We start from the raw sequence: 20,076 nt of genomic DNA on the forward strand, positions 1-20,076 counted from the left end.
AGCCTTATTCCCACTGTCCAATTCTGCTAACAAAGACGAGGAGAAAATTTTAAATTCCAAGGCACTTAGTTACTGATCTGATTCTGGCCTGCATGTGGATATTCAATAAATACTTGTTAAATTAAATTGATTCAAGGTTTTATTTATTCAGCCTACTTAAAGCTTATGTAACCCCCTTGGAGATTTGTGTCAAGCTGTTATATTGGAAAATATATGAAAGGTAGTATTTTCACTAGACCAGCTTTCCTCTTAATGAGCTTTATGAGCTTAATGTAGATGAGTGTGTGTGTGTGTGTGTGTGTGTGTGTGTGTGTGTGTGTCCAGGAGAGAAGCAGAAGGAGGAGGTGAGGAAGAAACAGGAGAAAAGCCTGTTTCTGTCATTTCCTACATTTGTCTTCATTGCTATACTTATAAACCAGCTACTGCCCTCTAGTGCTCACTGTATAAAGTTCACTCCCAAATTCCATTTGTATCTTTAAAAACCCTGGTGACTCCAGGAAGGGACAACCTCTTCTTTTGCAGATAAGCAAACTGAAGTCCAGAGACTCAGATGTCAAACTGACCCAGGCAGCTTCCTGGATTCTTAGTCACCTCACTGTAATTCGTCCGGCAAACTATTTTTATTAAAGGCATTGCTCAGGCATTTCAACAGCTAATCAATAAAAAATTACAGCATACTTATTGTATGCTGAAACTGATATAACACTGTATGTTAACTATACTGGAATTAAAAATAAATGAATTTTTTAAATGCACATAAAAATTACAGCACAGTAATCATTTAACAATAATTGTAAGCGTTATCCATTGTTTCCAATGTTACTCCACATAAAGCCAAAATTGACTGTTGGCAAAATTTACATAAGGATTTATAAATAACACTGTTATGTTTTCAACTTGGTAAAGTTTAGAATATTCCTGTATTACTTTTTTTGGGGGGGGGGGCAGAATAGTTAACTAGAATGGACCCAAAGTAGATTTGGCTGTTTAGCAAAAGTGACTTATCACTGTCTCCATGTAGATAATAATCTTCTGCTAGAATTCTCCCAAAGGAACCTCTTTGCTCACTGATGGGAAAAGGGGGGGGGGGTGTCACTTTAACTTAGAACACATATTTTCATCATTTAATCATTTTGCTGGTGGGAATAAACTGAAAGTTATCCAGCTGGATGTGTCACTTACAAGAACATTACTGAGTAACAAAAGATTTATTCAAATATTTAATTGGAAGGAAATACATCTGGAATAAGTTTTATTGGAATTCATATAAAAAGGAAAGTAAATCTATTAGAATTAATGTCATAAACAGTTGACTTTATCTGGAACCAGAAATGCTAATGAACTGCAGCCTAGAAGTCCTAACCACTTTTCCTTGCAAACAGCCAGTCATTTTTCAATTTATATGCCAATTATACTTTATTACTTTAGGTAGAGCTTTGTTTTCAGCGAATATTTTGGAGATAGATCACTCAAATTACCTAATTCGTTTCCTTTCTCCCATTGTCTGAAAAAAGCAAGCAAAAAGAAAGTGGTAGGGGGCATTTCTGCCTGTCTTCAAGACACTTCAAAAATCCTGCTAAGATCAGCAAGTCAGTAGAAAGTCACTGTGTTTGGACTACCAGGAAGAACATGAATTAAGAGACATCTAGTTTCCCCCTTAGATGTCAACATAGATCCCATTGATCAAATAATCAAGTCTTGAATAGCGTCTCCTGCGGAGAGATTCTGAGAACATTCTACCCAAGAGGACAAGGCCTATGGCTAGGAACAGAACACCAAAGAGCAGGGTCCCAATGAGGAGCCATTTTTCAAATGGGAGGCCATGCTGACTTTCTGGAACACTCTTCAGGGAGGAACCACCTGGACTGGCCTTCCCATTTTCCTGAGAAGCACTTTTATTCGGAGCAGAAGAATCCACATTTGACAGAAGTAATGTGGCAGCAGAAGAATCCACAGTTGACAAAGAAAGCGTAGCAGGGTTATAGGCATCCTCTCTGTTCAAAGATAGGTTGGAAATTTCTCTAACTGGCACTGTTTCTGGGGGGCCTTTCCAGTCCGTAGGTGCCTCAAAGATGGTGTTTGAGACTGTTGTCGTAGTTACGCCAGCTTTGGGTGTAACTTCGGCATGTGTCAACATTGTAGACAAGAGGCTTGTGGGGGGCTGAGACGTGACCACAGCTAGGGGTGGAGCTGAGGTGGCCCCCTCTGGTTCAAAAGTCACAGAAGGTATCACCGGAGCATTGGTGGTGGGGGGAAATGCAGGCTTTGGAGTGGCAGAGGTGATATGCAGAGAGGAAACAGCCTTGGTAGTGGGGAGTGTTGTCACCTTTTCAGGCAGCAGATGAGCTATGTTTTGTTCTGAAGAAAACCGTGAACTCTGAGAATGGCCCTTTTCTTTATCAACAGGGAACCGTGTACTCGCTTGATCAATCTCGAATAGTTTCTCCAAGTGATCTGAGGACCCCAACTTCTGAGAAAAGGCACCTTTCTGTAAGCTGTCAGTGGACTCTGAATAACCTGTCACAGGAGGGGGTGTGGGAGTGATCACCTGCGGAGACTGGCCATGGATGAGAGAACCTTCTTGGGTTAACTCTTGGCTTGGCAAATGAGTTCTAGCCAGAGCTGGAAAGTCTGAAAATGTAGAGAAAAGTTAAAGGGAGACTTAAATATTTCCATGCGAAGGCAGGTTAAAAAAAGACAAACATATCAGCTTGTTCAGTAAATCCCCAAACTGTTGAAACTTGACATTTCATAGAAACTTGCGCAAAATGGAAAAATACAAATTGCTAAATCAGAATCTGATGACACTGCCTCTCTACCAGATGCTGTGGTTTATTTCTAGAGTGGTGGGACAGAGGAGAAATGTGTGGAGGAGGACCAGGCAAATGAAGGAAGAGCTGGGAGGAGCAGAGCAAGGGGGCTAAGAGGAGTTCAGGAGCTGCAGCAAGAAGTTTAGGAAGATGGAGACACTTAGGGGGCCGATGCCAGGGAAGAGGGCTGGGCCAGGGCGACAGGGCTGGAAGACGAGTGGCAGAGAGAAACTCCCTGGGACTGACAAGACAGCTGGGAAGGCAGCAATCACCAAGAGAGATTTCGTAGCAAGGGCACCCGCAGGCAAGAAAGGCAAGGGGGAGCGGAGGCAGAATCCTTGCAATTTGCCTGCAATGGGGTGGAGGCAGAGGGGCCGGGAGGGAAGGTCTGGTCTCCTCCCAGGGCACCGAGGCCACAGCAGCAGCAGAAGGCTGATGACACAGTGTCCAATCAAAAAACAGGTTTCAGCACCACACACAGGGGAGGGAGGCAATTTGGGAGATTTCATTGTGACTCTCAAGGATTAAAATTTCAGAGCCAATGTCTTAGAGTCTGAGGACTGTGGGACCAAGTTTGAAATTAGGATGGCCACAGTGCTGATAGAAAGAGCCGAAAATCACACAATTCCGAGTGCTGGCTACGGAGGGACCAGCCTCACATCCTCCTCACGGTGACAGAAAGCTTAGAATTATGCTCTTAGTCTCACACACCATTCATCACAGCTCAAATTGGGAAGGCTTGTGGGAGCCATCAGGGGCAGGGAAGGATCATTTGAATTGCTTTGTATCACTCTGCTACTTGGCTGATCATTTTCACTTAGATCTGAACTGCAGAAAACACAAGGAAGGAAGAAAAGGAATTTCTTAGCATTTCCTTGTTCATTCCTCCCTGTTCTCTTTCCCCCTTTCTTCAACTCCTCTCAATGCCAGTGTCTGAACTAGATTCCATTCTCTTCTCTGCTAACAAACATCCAGAGGCGACCTCTGATTTGTAATATCTTCGATTACTCTGTAAGCATCACACCTGGAACAGGTCCTTTAGAACGGTCACTCCTTAATCCGTCTAGGACAGGGGTCAGCAAATTATGGCCCGAGGGCCAAATCTAGCTTGTCACTTCTCTTTGTATGGCTTATGGGCTAACATATACATTTTTAAATGGCTGACAAAAATAAAAAGGAATAATATTTGTGACACATGAAAATTATATAAAATTCAAATTTCAGTGTCTATAAATAAAGTTTTATTGGCATGTAACCATGCTCATTTGTTTATGCACTGTCTGCAGGTACTTCATACTATAAGGACAGAGGTAAATAGATACAACAGATTGCATATGGCCCATAAAACCTAAAATACTGGCCTGGAGGGGCTCCTGGGGGGCTCAGTCGGTTAAGCATCTGACTTCGGCTCAGGTCATGATCTCACGGTTCGTGGGTTCGAGCCCCATGTCGGGTTCTGTGCTGACAGCTCAGCTCAGAGCCTGGACCCTGCTTCAGATTCTGTGTCTCCCTCTCTCTTTGCCCCTCCCCCACTCATGCTCTGTCTCTCAAAAATAGATAAATGTTAAAAAAAAAAAAAAAAACAAAAAAACATACTGGCCTGGAAAGCCTAAAATACTTCTCATTTGGCCCTTGACAGAAAAAGTCTGCAGACACCTGCTCTAGGATATAGTACTTTACCCCAAAATAGAATTTGGATGATTGAAATTCCTCTTTCCTCCAACAATGCTGGAGAAAAGAGTTTCTGCTGCAGGTTACATCACGATGATAGATATAACATCACCATAAGATAAACAGTATCTCTATTTTTAGTTAGCATCAGATATTTTTCAAAAAGAACAGGACTCAACATATTCCATTTTAAAGTTAAAAAAAAAAGACTAAGTAAATGCAATGTGTGTGAACTCAGAACTTAAATAAAGCTATTGACAAGAATGACCAAAACAGCTGCTTTCTTTCTCAAGAATGTCAGTTCATAAATAAAGCAAAGCAAGGGCTAGTCCCATTTCTTGATAAGATTCATCTACTGGCAAGGATCCTAGAGGCATGCAGGGATCCTGTGCACCTGCTCCCTTCACCTCACCCGCTGATGTTTGCCATTGGGGTGTGGTGCTTTTTCTCACTCTCACAGAGATGAGCCAGCGGGGACTGCAAAACAACCCTGTGCCCTCAATCTCTCTTTTGAGTTTCATTTTCAAGTAACTTGATGAAATAAAAAACTTAGGGACTGACTATTACTTGGAAACCAGCTGAGCAAACAGACTCCCAATTTATTGTTTCTGAACTTCCCTTATTCTAGTCCTCGGTAGAAATGACACACTGCAAAGCTGGGGAAAAAATTAAATAATTCCAAGTTGCAATGGTTTTATAGAATGAACACAGTACACTGTCATCTTTCAAGCTTTTGGTCTGTAAATATTAGCCCATCCGTTATAGGAAATGGAATTCATCTGGAAACAAACCACCCAACAGATATCTATTAATTTCACTCTAAACAGGAAGAAGATAATTTATTTTTGTGGGGACTCTCAGTCCATCAACATGGGCAGATTCATAAAGAGAATTACAAACACAATTTGTAAACATCCTGTATGTATAAAGCCTGCAGCACATGATGTCCAGGGTCCATGCCACTTTGCTCTTCAACCTGCTCTGGGATGATGGCGCCCCCTGGTGGCTGCCACCGGAACTGTTTAATTCTAATCCGACTTTATGACCTTCACAGCCTCCCAGTAAAGATTTACACACATGCCAAAGTTCCCTTTTCTCCCATTTCCACTGGAGAGAATCTTTACCTCATATTCCCTCTTTTACACATGGATTATAAAAGCAACAACATTACAGAAGTATATGGAAGTTATAAAACAAATTCAACTATGGTTTTTATCATTATGTCTCAGCAACCATTAACATTTCTGTGTGCCTTAGGGTTAAATTTTTTTTCATGTATTTGAAAAACAACCAGGTGTTTTTCACCTGGAATTTTGTTTATTTATATACCTCAAACTTACCTTTTTTAAAGTTTATTTATTATGAGACAGAGAGCGGGAGAGAGAGAGAGGGAGAGCGAGAGAATCCCAAGCAGGCTCCACACCATCAGCACAGAGCCCGACGAGGTGCCCGAACCCACGAACCATGAGATCGTGACCTGAGCCCAAACCAAGAGCGGGACGCTCAACCTCTCTCAAATGGATCCATCATATTTTATTTAAAAAAAAATTTTTTTTAACGTTTATTTATTTTTGAGACAGAGAGAGACAGAGTATGAACGGGGGAGGGTCAGAGAGAGGGAGACACAGAATCTGACAGGCTCCAGGCTCTGAGCTGTCAGCACAGAGCCCGACATGGGGCTCGAACTCATGGACCGGGAGATCATGACCTGAGCTGAAGTCGGCCGCTCAACCGACTGAGCCACCCAGGCGCCCCAAGGATCCATCATATTTTATACCCAACCATTCTCAGGCAACGGGATATTTATGCTGCTCCTAGTTTTTTACTTTTCAAACTAATTTCACACACACACACACACACACACACACACACAAACATGCTTCAAACCAATAGCTTTTTCTTGTTTGGGTCTTGCTTCTTTAAGGTTTTATGAAAGTAGAATTGCTAGATTAAGTTACCTGTAATTTCTTTAATGTTGCGCTTTCGTTATGAAATAGAAGACAGATACAGGGAAGCGCGCTCATAGAAGAAGGGGCAGAATGAAGAAGAGGTAGTGAGAAGGGATAACAGAGGCGGAACGTTGCAGTCCAAATTCCACATGATGGGAGTTCCAGAAGAAGAACAAACATTCCGGTTAGTGTCTTGAGCCCTGACCTCTTTGGACACTAAGACTGGAATATCCATTTGCTGCTGAATTACCACCCCTGGCTATCTAACAGGCTCTGCAATGTTCCAGGTGATCCAAGGGGAACAGCAAGAAGTATCACCACCACACTATAGGCTCCCAGATGATTTACACACAGGCACAAAGGGAAGGAGCCATGAAGATCTGGGGCAGCCGGAAGATCTGCCCACTGATGCCCCAAAAGGGCAGGACAACACAGAGTGTCCACAGAAAGTAAGGTTTTAAGTGTTTTGAAAGGCTAATTTGTTCTATGCCTCGTGGTTTTTAAAAATCAATATCTAAAAAAAAAAAATGTTTATTTATTTTGAGAGAGTGTGGGTGCAAGCAGGATGATGGCCAGAAAGAGAGAGAGAGAAGCAGGTGACGTGGGGCTCAAACTCACGAACCACGAGATCATGACCAAGGTTTTGGCTCAAGGCGGTTCGTGAGTTCAAGCCCCATGTCGCCTGCTTGGGATTCTCTCTCTCCCTCTCTCTCTGCCCCTCGCCCTGCTGGCACACACACTCTTTCTCAAAATAGATAAACTTTTAAAATTTTTTTAAAAATTGAAAACTGTGGTAAAATGTACATACTATTTACCACTTTAACTCTGTAAGTATACAGTTCAGCGGCATTGAGTATATTCACATTCTCTGCAACTGTCATCATCATCCATCTCCAGAGCTTTCTTCATCTAGCAAAACAGAAACTTTTGTACCTTATGCCAGTTTTCTTATAGTTGGTTTATATCACTATTTAGGAAGAATTTACACAAATAATTTGTGCTTTATGCTCCTGTTTTAGGGAATGTTTGATACATCTGGTTCATTAACCAAAACTCAGACACAGGGGACAGAGTGGAGTCTGAGCCCAGGCACCCTGGGCAGTATCATTCCCCAAAGCACCTCACACATAAAACAGTCACAAGACAATCCTTGAGTGCACTCCCCCTCCCAACCCTAAAACCAGTCTCCTTAATCTTCCCCAGCTCAGTAGATGGTACCACCATCCATCTAGACTCTCAAGCCAAAAACTAGGAAATTAGGACTCAATTCCAATACTTCTGTTTCCCATGCCGTCACAACCATCCCACACCACCGGCTCTTCCTCTGAAACAGCTGTATGTTTACTTCTCTACCTCATCTGCCACCTCCCTGGTCCACAATGTCATGGCCTTCCACTTGGATCTTGCCTCTGCCTCCTACCCAGTAGAGCAGTCACAGTGAGCTTTGAGAAATCACCTTGAAAACACCATGTTAACACGCCTACTGAAAACTTCCAACGGCTTCCCATTAGACACCTAAAATAAGAACTTCCTACCTTGGCTTACAAAGCTTTATGTGATCTCTCCGCTTTTCATACTTCTTGCGTTATCACTTTTTTTTTTTTAAGTTTGTTTCTCTTGAGAGAGAGAGAGAAAGCAGGAGTGAGGGAGGTGAAGAGAGAGAGAGAGAGGGAAAGAGAAGGAGAATCCCAAGCAGGCTTCGCACTGTCAGTGCAAAGCCCTATTCAGGGCTCGATCCCATGAACCATGAGATCATGCATGACCTTAGCCGAAGCCAGTCCCTTAACCGGCTGAGACACCCAGGTGCCCCTGTATGTCACTCTTTATATGGTTCACTCTGAGTGAGTCAGCCAGTTGAGACTGAGACTGAAATCATTCTGCCTCAAGATATTGAAACAGGCTATTTCCTCTGCCTGAAGGTCTTCCCAGATCTTCTCACATCTGGCTTCTTACCATTCAGATCTCAGTTGAGGGGTTACTTCTTCACAGATGCTTCCTCTGATCACCTACTCAAGAGGGTCCACTCAGTGATCATCTATTACGTTGTCTTAGCTCAATCATCAGCCTAACACTTGTGGTGATATTTTTCTTGATTACTTTTTTTTTGATTACTTATAATATTTTTCTTGATTACTTATTTAGGATGGTTATTGTCTCTCCCTCCTAAAACATAAGGTCCAGAGGTAAAAACCTTGTTTTCCATGTTTCCATTTTTGTGTTCTTGGGGCAGAAAAAGTGTTTGGCACATATAGGAGATGCTAAATAACATTTGTTGTTTCTTGAGTAAATGAGCAAATAGAATATTATTAATAGCCAAGGGTATAGTGGAAAAAAAAACTGTCTAAGACTTAAATAAAAGGACACTTGATACCGAAAACATTTCACCCTGAACATTAGCAAGCCAGGGCACCTGGGTGGCTCAGTTGGTGTAAGCATCTGACTCTTGGTTTCAGCTCAGGTCATGATTTCACGGTTTTGTAAGTTTGAGCCCCACGTCAGGTTCTGAGCTGAGGGTGCAGAGCCTGCTTGGAATTCTCTCTCTCTCCCTCCCTCTCTCTCTCTCTCTCTCTCTCTCCCTCTCTTTCTGCCCCTCCCCTGCTCACGCTGTCTCTGTCTCTCTCAAAACTAAATAAATAAACAAACTTAAAAAATATTAACAAGCCAAAATCTCACCAAGACATATCCAAATTATTATATTATTTTTTAGTTGTTTATTTTCTAAATTCTGAACAAATATGTTCAGAATGGAGACTGTATTTCCAATGCCTTGCACAGAATTTGGCACATGGTGGATGCTTAGTAAATACTTCTTGAATGAACCTCCTTCCAGGTCTAGGTAATAAAATCCAGGGTGTTTGATTTCACATAATGTGATTATAAAATAATTAGAACCTAAAGACAAATGTACTAGAATTTTATATACTCACATAGATCTTAACCCTTTAAAAAAATTTTTTTATGTTTATTTATTTTTGAGAACGAGAGAGACAGAGCACAAGTGGGGGAGGAGCAGAGAGAGGGGGAGACACAGAATCTGAAGCAGGCTCCTGGCTCTGGGCTGTCAGCACAGAGACCGATGCAGGGCTCGAACCCGTGGACGGTGAGATCATGACCTGAGCCGAAGTTGGACCAGCTGAGCCACCCGGGCAGCCGGGTCTTAACCCTTTTAAAACAGACCGTGGACCACGGAGACCTTATTCCAGTGCCTCTGACATTTTCTAAAGAGGTGTTTCAAAATGTTTTCATGAAAGGTCTGAGTGCCTTTTATCTCAGGAAGGTAGAAACAAAAAGCTAAACAACACAAAATACCATCATTCAGAGATCTTTCATTGGAAAACAGATGTTTGGTTTAATAGACTGAATTTTAAATCATGAGAGATTTCTGGTGTGCCTCTATATTTGTGACTACTTTTGGTAGTTTTACTTAGATTCTTTTGTAGAAAATCTTTCACATGAACCATATCCTTAAATAATCCCAATCACCAAAGAAAAAGAACAATGCTTTTATTACCTCTAATTATCCTGTAACTCATAAGTCCCTTTGCTGGTTTCAGGGGACAGGCTTCCTCACTGGGACAGAAAAATAGGTAGCAGTTGGGCTGTCTAGTTGTTTTTCGAGTGTCGAAGATCATCAGGTTACATGCTTTGTCTCCTGAAATTAAAGGTATCATAAGCATTACACTGAAATAGGATATTCTAAAGACGATGGCAATTATTTTTTCTGCTGTCCAACACAAATACCTTTGTTCATGTTGTGCATTTGCTTGCTGACCACTAATTCGTTTCCTCTTCCTTAGTACTTAAAGCAATTTGTGAAGACATTGGGTTAAAAAATCTGAATTAAGGTAATTTTGGCAAAACCCACTTTAAATAGTACATTTAATTCTTTTTTTAAAAAAATAATGCATTTAATTCTTTAGATAAGCCTTCCATTTGCTCAAATATCCATCAAAATACACACAGAAATACTGACTTTGCGATCTTTACACAACTCACAACTGAGTTGGAACTTAAGAAATGGATCTAACCTAATGATTTCATGTATCTCTCATATCCCAAAGGCAGACACCTATATCAGACACCTATGAAGCCATGAGTCTGGCTTTCTTGAGTAGAGTCCCTAAATTTAGCATCACACCATCATTGCCCCCTTCCACAAAGGACCTGAGTGGTGTATGGAGGACAAAGTCTATCTATGTTTTACCTTTATCAGTACCATTCTTCTTTTGATTTTTCTTCTTCACATTTCTACTCTTCCTTATTTCTGCTTTTCCATTTTCCTTCCTTTCAAACTTTTTACTCTTAACTTTCATTTCTTGCTTCTTTTTCTCTTCCACCTATGCCCAGTAGAAATCATTCTTTCTATTCATCATGGTCTAGAGCTGGCTTTGGTCTCAATCTGGTGCCATCTCACATCTTGGCCTAAGACCCTTGAGGGATCAGTATACCCCTGGTCAGGATAAGGTTTTGTTTTGTTTTGTTTTAATGCTTTTTTATTTATTTTTGAGAGAGAGTGAGCAGCCAAGGGGCAGAGAGAGAGGGAGACACAGAATCTGAAGCAGACTCTAGGCTCTGTGCTGACAGCTCAGAGCCCAACGTGAGGCTCGAACTCACAAACTGTGAGATCATGTTCTGAGCCAAAGTCAGACGTTTAACCGACTCAGCCACCCACGTGCCCCAGGATGAAGGTTAAGAGGCACATAGGCTAATTATTAAAAATGCATGCTCTTTCTAAACACACACACACACACCCATGTATTAACTAACCTTGTTGTAGTAGTCATTACACAATATATACATGTAACAAATCATCGCACTGTATATATTTTCACAATGTTACATGCCAAATATATCTCAATAAAGCCAGGGGAAAATATTCTGCATAACTGGCCATCAGCACAACTTCTTCAAATCAGGCAATGGTGAGGATCAACCTTGACTCCCGCATTTGGAAAGAAGATTCAGTTAGTTTCTGCAGGGGTTTTAGGCAGAAAACCAGGCAACAAGAAAGGTACTTTAGTTTTTCCTTTCTCAGCAATGGGATAATTCTGCAATACCATTTTTGGGGGGCATGGAGGTAAAGGGAAAGGTCCATAAGCCCCCCCAAGTTGTATGCAAAACTTTGTGTCCTTTGTACTTCTTTTTTCTTAATAATTCCTTTTTTTAAATAATTTTTTTAATTTAATTTTATTTTTGAGAGAGAGAGAGAGAGAGAGAGCGCAAGCAGGGGAGGGGCAGAGAGAGAGAGAGGGAGACACAGAATCCAAAGCAGGTTCCAGGCTCTGAGCTGTCAGCACAGAGCCCGATGCGGGGCTCAAACTCACGGACCATGAGATCGTGACCTGAGCTGAAGTTGGTCACTCGACCAACTCCGCCACCCAGGCGCCCCTGGGCATCTTTCTAAAATCTGTGGTTATGAGCAAATTATCAAAGCACTTAAAGACCATTGCTCAGTAAATGAAGAAACAGTCTGAGATCCGTTAAAGGAGACCCACAATTATCTCTACTTACCGTAAAGCAGTAACAGTAATTCTGCTTATACAATAAAACAGCAAACCCTCATTTCTCACTAAACACCCATTATGGAGCTGAAAAGAAATGCAAGGTTTCCTGTGTTGCCAGCAAACACCCACACAGCATTCAGTCCTGTTTGCAGATGATTTGCTATTTCACATAAATGTTGATACCAACATTTAAAGACAAACTGGAAATTTAAATTAAATCTCTGTAATTTCCATAAATTACTCCTATAGAGAATATCAAAGCACACTGCTGAGTTTGAGAAAACCATTGAAAGTTTTTTTTTCCTCCTGACGTCAAATATGTGGTATCTTTTCCACACTAATACTCCAATTCTCCAGGGCACTGACTCAATGTCTTATGATTCGATTCAATTCTTACACTAACTACCTGGAGTTAGCATCAGATTCCATAGGTTTAAGGGCTCAGTCCTGTAAGACTGTCCTCACTTAGAGGCCAGTCAAAAGTATCAGCTCCCAGGTTACTCACGCTTCTGCCCAACTTGGCCATAAATCCAGGCTCCCACCACCCCTACTTCAGGTTTGATAATTTGCTAGAACTACTCACAGGACTCAGGAAAAGGCTATACTTACTATGATAGTTTATCAGTGAAAACACAAATGAATAGCCAAATGAAGTGTACATAGGGCGAGGTCCAGAAGGGTCCTGAGTGCAGGAGCTTCCGTCCCGGTGTACCTGGAGTGAACAATCCTCTTGCACATGTGGATGTGTTTGCCAATGTGGAAGCTCTCTAAACCTGTGTTTAGGGATTTTTTTATGGAGATTCCCTTATGTGGGCACAGCTGATTAAATCATTGGCCACTGGTGACTGAATTCAATCTCCAGCCCTTCTCCTCTACGTACAGGTGGGGGTGGAGCTGAAAATTCCAAATTTCTAATCAAGGCTGGGTCTTTCTGGTGACGAGTTCCCATCCTGGAGCTACCTAGGAAGCCACCAACAGTCGTAACTCAGGTGTGGTTGAAAGGGGCTCATAATGAATAACGAAAGAAGCTCCTAGACTCAGGAAACGGCAAGGTTTTTAGGAGCTCTAACAGGAACCAGGAACCAAGATTATATGCATACATTTCTGACTATACCACGCCCATTATACAAAGAAGAGAAACCAAAGATATAAGAGAAAACGTATGATTCGGTTGGCCAGTAAGTCAGGTAAGAAGCATTACTCCAGTGTTGACTAGCTCTTCTAGGCTCCTTGATGGCAAGGCCTTGTCCATGTTATTCATTGTTTTGTCTCCAGCATTCAGCAAGGCATTCGGTGCTCAATAAATTTAGTGTGGGTGTTTTTTTGTGGTTAGTTATTTATTTACTTTTCATTTAGGGAATTAGGACAGGGTCATAAACAACTGAAAAATGACCACTGTTTCTCTTGGATAAATATTTCTCAAGTCTGGAACTTGAAACATGCAAAGGTATGGCTCAGACCTGTGAGCCTCTTTCCTCTGTGTCATGTGACTGGGTCAGTCCAAACAACTTCCCATGTCCCTTAAGGGTTTTTGTTTGCAGCATCTTAGATGCCTATTAGAACATAACACCAGTGGTTCTCAACCTTTTTTCTACCTACACACCTGGGTGATATACACACACGCTCATCAGTAACTTTGACCCAGCTTAGGGGAAGGGAGGACACACTTGTGGCACATGTTCCCAGTGAATTTGTTACCCACATTTCTACCCCATTGAGAATCACTAGGATAAACTATGCAGCCAGATCAGCCAGCTACTTATATCACAAAACACTTAAAATGAAGAGTTGCCAAGGGACTATTACTTACCTGTTATGTTTTTCGTTGAACAGCAAGAATTAATGCAGTCTTCCTGAGTTAATGTATGTATAGGTTCATTGCCTCTAATTCCCTTTGAAAGAGATGACTGGATGTCAATGACAACATCTTCTAGACTCTTCGTGTGGCAGTTCTGACTGGTGGACAGCCTCAGTGTCAGGAAGCAAATTACCACAAAAGTGTAACTCGAGCCCCATTCTTCCCTAAAGAACATTTTAAATTTCAATTTAGCCTAGTCTTCCAAGGTCAAGAATAATCCTCCCTCTGGTCTGAGTTTGCTTCAAGAAGATTGTACAGATCATGGAATTTCTCTCTAGAACAAAAATAGAAAATCATCAATGAGTTTTGTTTCTTTTAATAAATCTCACGAAGATACATTTCATTTCCTTCAAGTCAATGTCAACAGCTCATGATTTACAAAACAGAAATAAACAAGCATTTTTTGTTTCACTTTTAATAGATCAAGACAACCTTCATTAAAAACTTGGTAAAGAACTAATTAGCACAAACATGTATACTATCCCATCAGTGCTTAAAAGCTGACAAATATCTATGAAGGAAGAGATATAAACAAGAGGCCTACCCCCAAAGTTCTAGAATCCTTCCTCTTCTTGCTTCTCCTAACCAAGAGGGGAGAGGACACAAAATCTCTAGCCACCGATAAAGCAGTGATAACAGGCTTGAGCAGAGTTTCTTTCTCAGTATTAACAACCAGCATTTTCAAATCACCTACTAGGGGGGCGCCTGGGTGGCTCAGTCAGTTAAGCATCCGACTTCGGCTCAGGTCATGATCTCACGGTCCGTGAGTTCGAGCCCCACGTCGGGCTCTGTGCTGACAGCTCAGAGCCTGGAGCCTGCTTCAGATTCTGTGTCTCCCTCTCTCTCTGACCCTCCCCCGTTCATGCTCTGTCTCTCTCTGTCTCAAAAATAAATAAACATTAAAAAATTAAAAAAAAAATCACCTACTAGGTGGTAGGCAATGTGCTATGAAATATACATATATTATCCCATTTAATCCTGATAGTAGGTCTGCAAAAAAAAAAAAAAAAGAGCTACTATTTCCCTCATTTTATAGATGAGGAAACGGGCTGCCTTTCTTGTGGCTGCCTCTCCTTAAGTATCAAATCAGAGACAGGTAACTCTAATAATCTAATTCTAAGAGTTAGCTGGTCAGTAGAGGGAATTCATTCATTTTGAGAATACAAATTGTTCACTGAAGCATACTGTAGAGCAGAAATATTTCCTCTTCAATCTCATTCTCCTCCTCCTCCTCCTTCTTCTGTCATGAACCCGAACCCTTTGGTAGTCTGGTGAGGCTTAGGATCTTTTCTGAGAGACAGGTTTGAACATATAAAAATGAGGGGTGCTCAGTCAGCTGAGTGTCCAACTCTTGATTTCAGCTCAGGTCACCATCCCAGGGTAGTGGGATTGAGCCCTGTGTCCAGTTCTGTGCTGGGTGTGGAGCTTGCTTAAGATTCTGTCTTTCTCTCTCTGCCCCTCTCTCTCTTTGCCCCTCTCCCCTGCTTTCACTCACTCTCTTCCTCTAAAAAACAAAACAAAACCTATAAATTCTTTAAAAAATAAATTAATAAAATACATATATATAATGAAAAATGAAATATATTAGGATTATGAAGGAAGTCAGTTATATGAAATATAATTATCAAAGTAGTTTTTTTTTTTTTTTTTCAAAGTAGTTTGTAAAGTGTGCCTAGAGGGGCGTCTGGAAGGCTCAGTCAGTTAGGCCTCCAACTTCAACTCAGGTCACAATCTCATGGTTTGTGAGTTTGAGTCCAGTGTCCAGCTCAGTGCTGACAGCTCAGAACCTGGAGCTGCTTCAGATTCTGTGTGCGTCTCTCTCTCTGCCCCTCCCCTGCTCACGCTGTGTGTGTGTCTGTCTCTCTCAAAAATAAATAAACATTAAAAAATTTTTTTTTAGTATGCCTACAAAACGCTGATGTAAAATAGCAAAAAACAAAACAAAACTAAATAAATGGAGAGATGTTCCATGTTCATCAATATTAAGATGTCCATTCTTGGGGCGCCTGGGTGGCTCAGTCGGTTAAGCGTCCGACTTCAACTCAGGTCATGATCTCACAGTCCGTGAGTTCGAGCCCCGCGTCGGGCTCTGTGCTGACAGCTCAGAGCCTGGAGCCTGTTTCAGATTCTGTGTCTCCCTCTCTCTCTGCCCCTCCCCTATTCATGCTTTGTCTCTCTCTGTCTCAAAATTAAATAAACGTTAAAAAAAATGTCCATTCTTCTCAACTTGATCTATAGATTCATTGCAAAGTTTTGATTTTAAAGTTTACATGAAATGCAGAAAGGCCCAGAATAGGCAACATGATGCTGAAGAAGAACAAAATTGGAGAACTGACACTACCTAATTTCAATACTGCAAAGTTACAGTAATCAAGACAGTGTAGGGGCACCTGGGTAGCTCAGTCGGTTAAGCGTCGGACTCTTGATTTCAGCTCAGGTCATGATCTCACCATTCATGAGACTGAGCTCTGCATCGGGCTGTGCAATGACAATGCAGAGCCTGCTTGGGATCTTCTCTTTCTCTCTCTCTCTCTCTCTCTCTCTCTCTCCCTCTCCCTCTCCCTCTGCCCCTACCCTGTTTGTACTCCCTCTCTCTCTCTCCCTCTCTCTCTCTCTCCCTCTCCCTCTGCCCCTACCCTGTTTGTTCTCTCTCTCTCAAAATGAATAAACTTAAAAAAAAAAAAAAGTGTGTGCTACCGGCAAAAGAATAGACAAACAGAACAATAGAACAGAATAATAAGCCCAGAAAAAGACCCACACAAATAGAGTCAACTGCTCTTTAACAAAAGAGCAAAGGTAATTCAATAGACAGAGGATACTCTTCTTAAAAATGGTGACAGAGGGGCGCCTGGGTGGCGCAGTCGGTTGAGTGTCTGACTTCAGCCAGGTCACGATCTCGCGGTCCGGGAGTTCGAGCCCCGCGTCAGGCTCTGGGCTGATGGCTCAGAGCCTGGAGCCTGTTTCCGATTCTGTGTCTCCCTCTCTCTCTGCCCCTCCCCCGTTCATGCTCTGTCTCTCTCTGTCCCAAAAATAAATAAACGTTGAAAAAAAAAATTTTTTTAAAAAAATGGTGACAGAATAATTGGGCATCCATATGCAAAAAGATAAATCTAGACACAAACCTTCCATCATTTACAAAAACTAACTCAAAATGGATCATAGACTTCAATGTAAAATGCAGAACTCTAAAACTCCTAGAGGGGTGCCTGGCTGGCTCAGTTGGTAAAACATGAGACTCTTGATCTTGGTATTGTGTGTGCAAGCCCCATGTTGGTGTAGAGATTACTTAAAAATAAAATATTAAAAAAAAAAACATGTTAAAATAGTTTTAATATAGTAAAAATATAACATAGGAGAAAAATCTTTGTGGACTTCGATTAAGCAATGATTTTTTAGATACAATACCAAAAGCACAATCCATGAAAGAAAAAAAATTGATAGGCTGGATTTCATTAAAATTAAAACATCTGCTGTGCCCAAGACACTATTCAGAGAATAAAAAGATAAGCCACAGACTGGGAGAAATATTTGCAAAACACACATCTGATAAAGGACAGGTAGCTAAAATATACAAAGAACTTTAAAACACAACCCAATTAAAAATGAGCAAAGTTGGGGCACCTGGGTGGCTCAATTGGTTAAGTATCTGACTCTTGGATTTGGCTCAGGTCATGGTCTCACAGTTCCTGGGACCAAGCCCCATGTGGATCTCAAAAGAGATATATAGATAACAAATAAGCATAAGAGGAGGTGCTCAACATCATAATCATTTGGGAACTGTAAATTCAAATGATAAGATACCACTATGCACCTATTAGAATGACTAAAATCCAAAAAACTGACAAAACCAAATCCTACAAAAAAAAATCTATGTATCTATGTTTATAGTAACTTTCTACATCATTGTCAAAAACTGGAGACAACCGAGACATCGTTCAATAGGTGAATGGATAAACAAAATGTGGTACATCCATATAATGGAATACTATTCAGTAGTACAAAGAAATGAGCTATCAAACCACAGAAGTACATAGAGGAACCACAATTGCATAGTGCTAAGTGAAAGAAACCGGTCTGAAAGATATGACCTCTTGTCAACCATACGACATTCTGGAAAAGGCAAAACTACATCAACAATCAAAATATCAGTGGTTGCCAGGAGGAGGAAGGGAAGGATGCGCAGGTGGAACACAGGGGATTTTTAGAGTAGTGAAATCATTCTAAACGATACTGTAACGGTTGACACATGTCTTCACATCTGCCAAAACCCATAGAACTGTACAACGTAAAGAGTGAAATCTAACATTGGGGCGCCTGACTGGCTCAGTCCGCGGAGCGTGGAACTCTTGATCTCCAGGTTGCGAGTTCAAGCTCCACATTGGGTGTAGAGATTAGATTACTTACTAATAAAATCTTAAAAAAAAAAAAAAAAGAGTGATCCCTAATATAAACAGTCTTTAAAACAACAAAATAGTAAAAAACAACAAAAATAGTTAAACAGCAAAAAAAAAGAGTATATATTACCCATATATAGTAACCACACAAGTCCAATAGCTTCCTTGCTGTTGTATCCAACTTTTGTAAACAAATAACAAGTAACATTTATGTTTCTCTCATGCCAGTCTCTATGCTAAGCACTTTACATGTGTCATGTCATTTAATCCTTACAAGAATCCTAATGAAATAGATTCCTGATCCTTATGAGATAGATCCTATTATTAATCCCATTTTCAGTCAAAATAGAAACAATTGTGGGATATCTGTGCTTCTTTATTAACCTATCAAATATCAAGCAGTACATCTAATAACTGCCATAATTTTGAAGTAGTGTTGAATGAACAGGATACTTGAGATCTGTGTAATCAGTAATATAATGCGAAAACACCTGTGATTTCTACTGATGGCAAATTACAGCTGCGTCTAACTCTACCAAGGCTTTTGATCACATGCCTCTTAGAGGAAATGTTACATTTCATTGAAAGGCTACTAAAATAAATTTTGCCACTGGAGTTCACAGACTTTCAGAGTACTAGCCGTGGCTCTCCAGGTTAAGAATCCTGGCACAAGTGACCTTTTTTCATGTTGCCGCATCTTGCAAGTCTCTTTTCTAGCCCTAAAGAAAACCAGACAGGAGCAAAAAGAGGAAAACCAGGCCAATGTCTTACTTTGCAAGGATTCTGACAGAATCTCTCCTCAAGTTTTTGCAAAGAAACCAGAACTATGAGAGGGGATGGGGCAGGAACTGTGTTTTCTCTAGGCAGAATCTTCATGGCGCCTGGACTGCAAGAAGTTACTGAAGAGTTTATCGCGCTAAGTATACTCAACCTCTGTAACTCTTCTAAGCGTTATTACTTAGGCCTTAAAGGTCCACAGTCAAGTTGAATTCTGTTGAAAGCGTGAAAAAGATACAGGTGGGAGGAAGTTCAGGAGGCACTGAACTTTGACGCCTGCTTACTATAGCCACTAAAACGCACTTGTGCAAAACCGTGTCAGATATTGGAAATCGTTTTCTTTCCCTTCCTTTGAGGAAATGCGTGTCGCTCACTGAGCATTCTTCTGCCTCTCCTGATGACGACGCGGAGCCAGGGCCACTTAAGACAGGTGCTGCTACACGAGCCTGGAGATCCCCTCGGGGGGCCCGCGATCCCACCAAGACCCCGGCCAGCCCTTCCTCGCCCCAACCCGGTCCCTGGCGCTCCCGGAGAGGTGGAGGGGCCTCGCCCCAGGAGTAGGAGGGGGGCTGCACTCTCCGCGCTGGAGGCGCAGCCCGCGGCCGGTCTGGGGGGGGGGAGGGCGGTGACGCCTTTACCTGGAAGCTCCGCGACCCGGGGGCTCCCGTGTCCCACCCGCGCGAGGGCAGCCCCGACGCGCTCCCGAGGAAGGAGCGGCAGATCCGCGCGAGGGTCTTGGCGAGGGCGGCAGGGATGCTCCGCAGCTCCCGGCCGGCCCGGGGGGCGTGTGCTTCGCCAGTTCCTGCTTCCGTTGCGGCGGCAGAAAGTTGGCCGGAGGCGGAGGGGTGGGGGAGGTGGAAGGGCACATTCCTGCCCTGCAACCCGGAGCTGCTTCCCGGCCACTTGGAGCGCGGTCCTCCGGGAGCCCCTCCCCGCGGTGGCTCCAGGCGCCCGGCGATCGCGCACAGCCTGGGAAGCAGCCGGCCCCTGCCACCCCACCCGCCCTGCTGCGGCCCCCGCGAGGGGCGTGGGCGCGACCCGCTGGATTGTCCGCGGGCCTGCAGCGGCGCCCGCTCCTTCCCGAGGCCGCAGGACGCGCGCCCACACCAGAGG

General features: G+C 42.4%; 1 protein-coding gene across 2 annotated transcripts; it reads right to left on the bottom strand.

The window, feature by feature from the left end:
• Window positions 1-1,189: 1,189 nt before the first annotated feature.
• On the bottom strand, window positions 1,190-19,768 carry MANSC1 (MANSC domain containing 1). Of its 2 annotated transcripts, XM_043561956.1 has the most exons (4): window positions 19,602-19,768; window positions 13,745-14,066; window positions 9,942-10,082; window positions 1,190-2,631 (listed from the first exon to the last, which is right to left on the bottom strand). In XM_043561956.1, exons 2-4 carry the CDS (start codon window positions 13,965-13,967, stop codon window positions 1,658-1,660), a joined length of 1,338 nt encoding a protein of 445 aa, XP_043417891.1. In that variant the 5' UTR covers window positions 13,968-14,066; window positions 19,602-19,768; the 3' UTR covers window positions 1,190-1,657. The 2 variants fall into 2 exon arrangements, with proteins under 2 accessions (XP_043417891.1, XP_043417892.1); XM_043561957.1 differs by lacking the exon at window positions 9,942-10,082 and having other exon boundaries at window positions 19,602-19,734.
• Window positions 19,769-20,076: the final 308 nt, after the last annotated feature.

This window comes from Prionailurus bengalensis, chromosome B4, assembly GCF_016509475.1.
Source record: "Prionailurus bengalensis isolate Pbe53 chromosome B4, Fcat_Pben_1.1_paternal_pri, whole genome shotgun sequence".
Taxonomy (NCBI): domain Eukaryota; kingdom Metazoa; phylum Chordata; class Mammalia; order Carnivora; family Felidae; genus Prionailurus; species Prionailurus bengalensis.

What these genes read in the sequence shown, in the direction of transcription:
- MANSC1 (XM_043561956.1), bottom strand. Translation starts at nt 13,967, where the DNA reads ATGTTCTTTAGGGAAGAATGGGGCTCGAGTTACACTTTTGTGGTAATT. An exon ending in TTCAACGAAAAACATAACAG is followed by an intron (nt 10,083 to 13,744) that starts GTAAGTAATAGT and finishes CTTTAATTTCAG; the next exon opens with GAGACAAAGCATGTAACCTG. An exon ending in GAGTTACAGGATAATTAGAG is followed by an intron (nt 2,632 to 9,941) that starts GTAATAAAAGCA and finishes CTACATTTTCAG; the next exon opens with ACTTTCCAGCTCTGGCTAGA.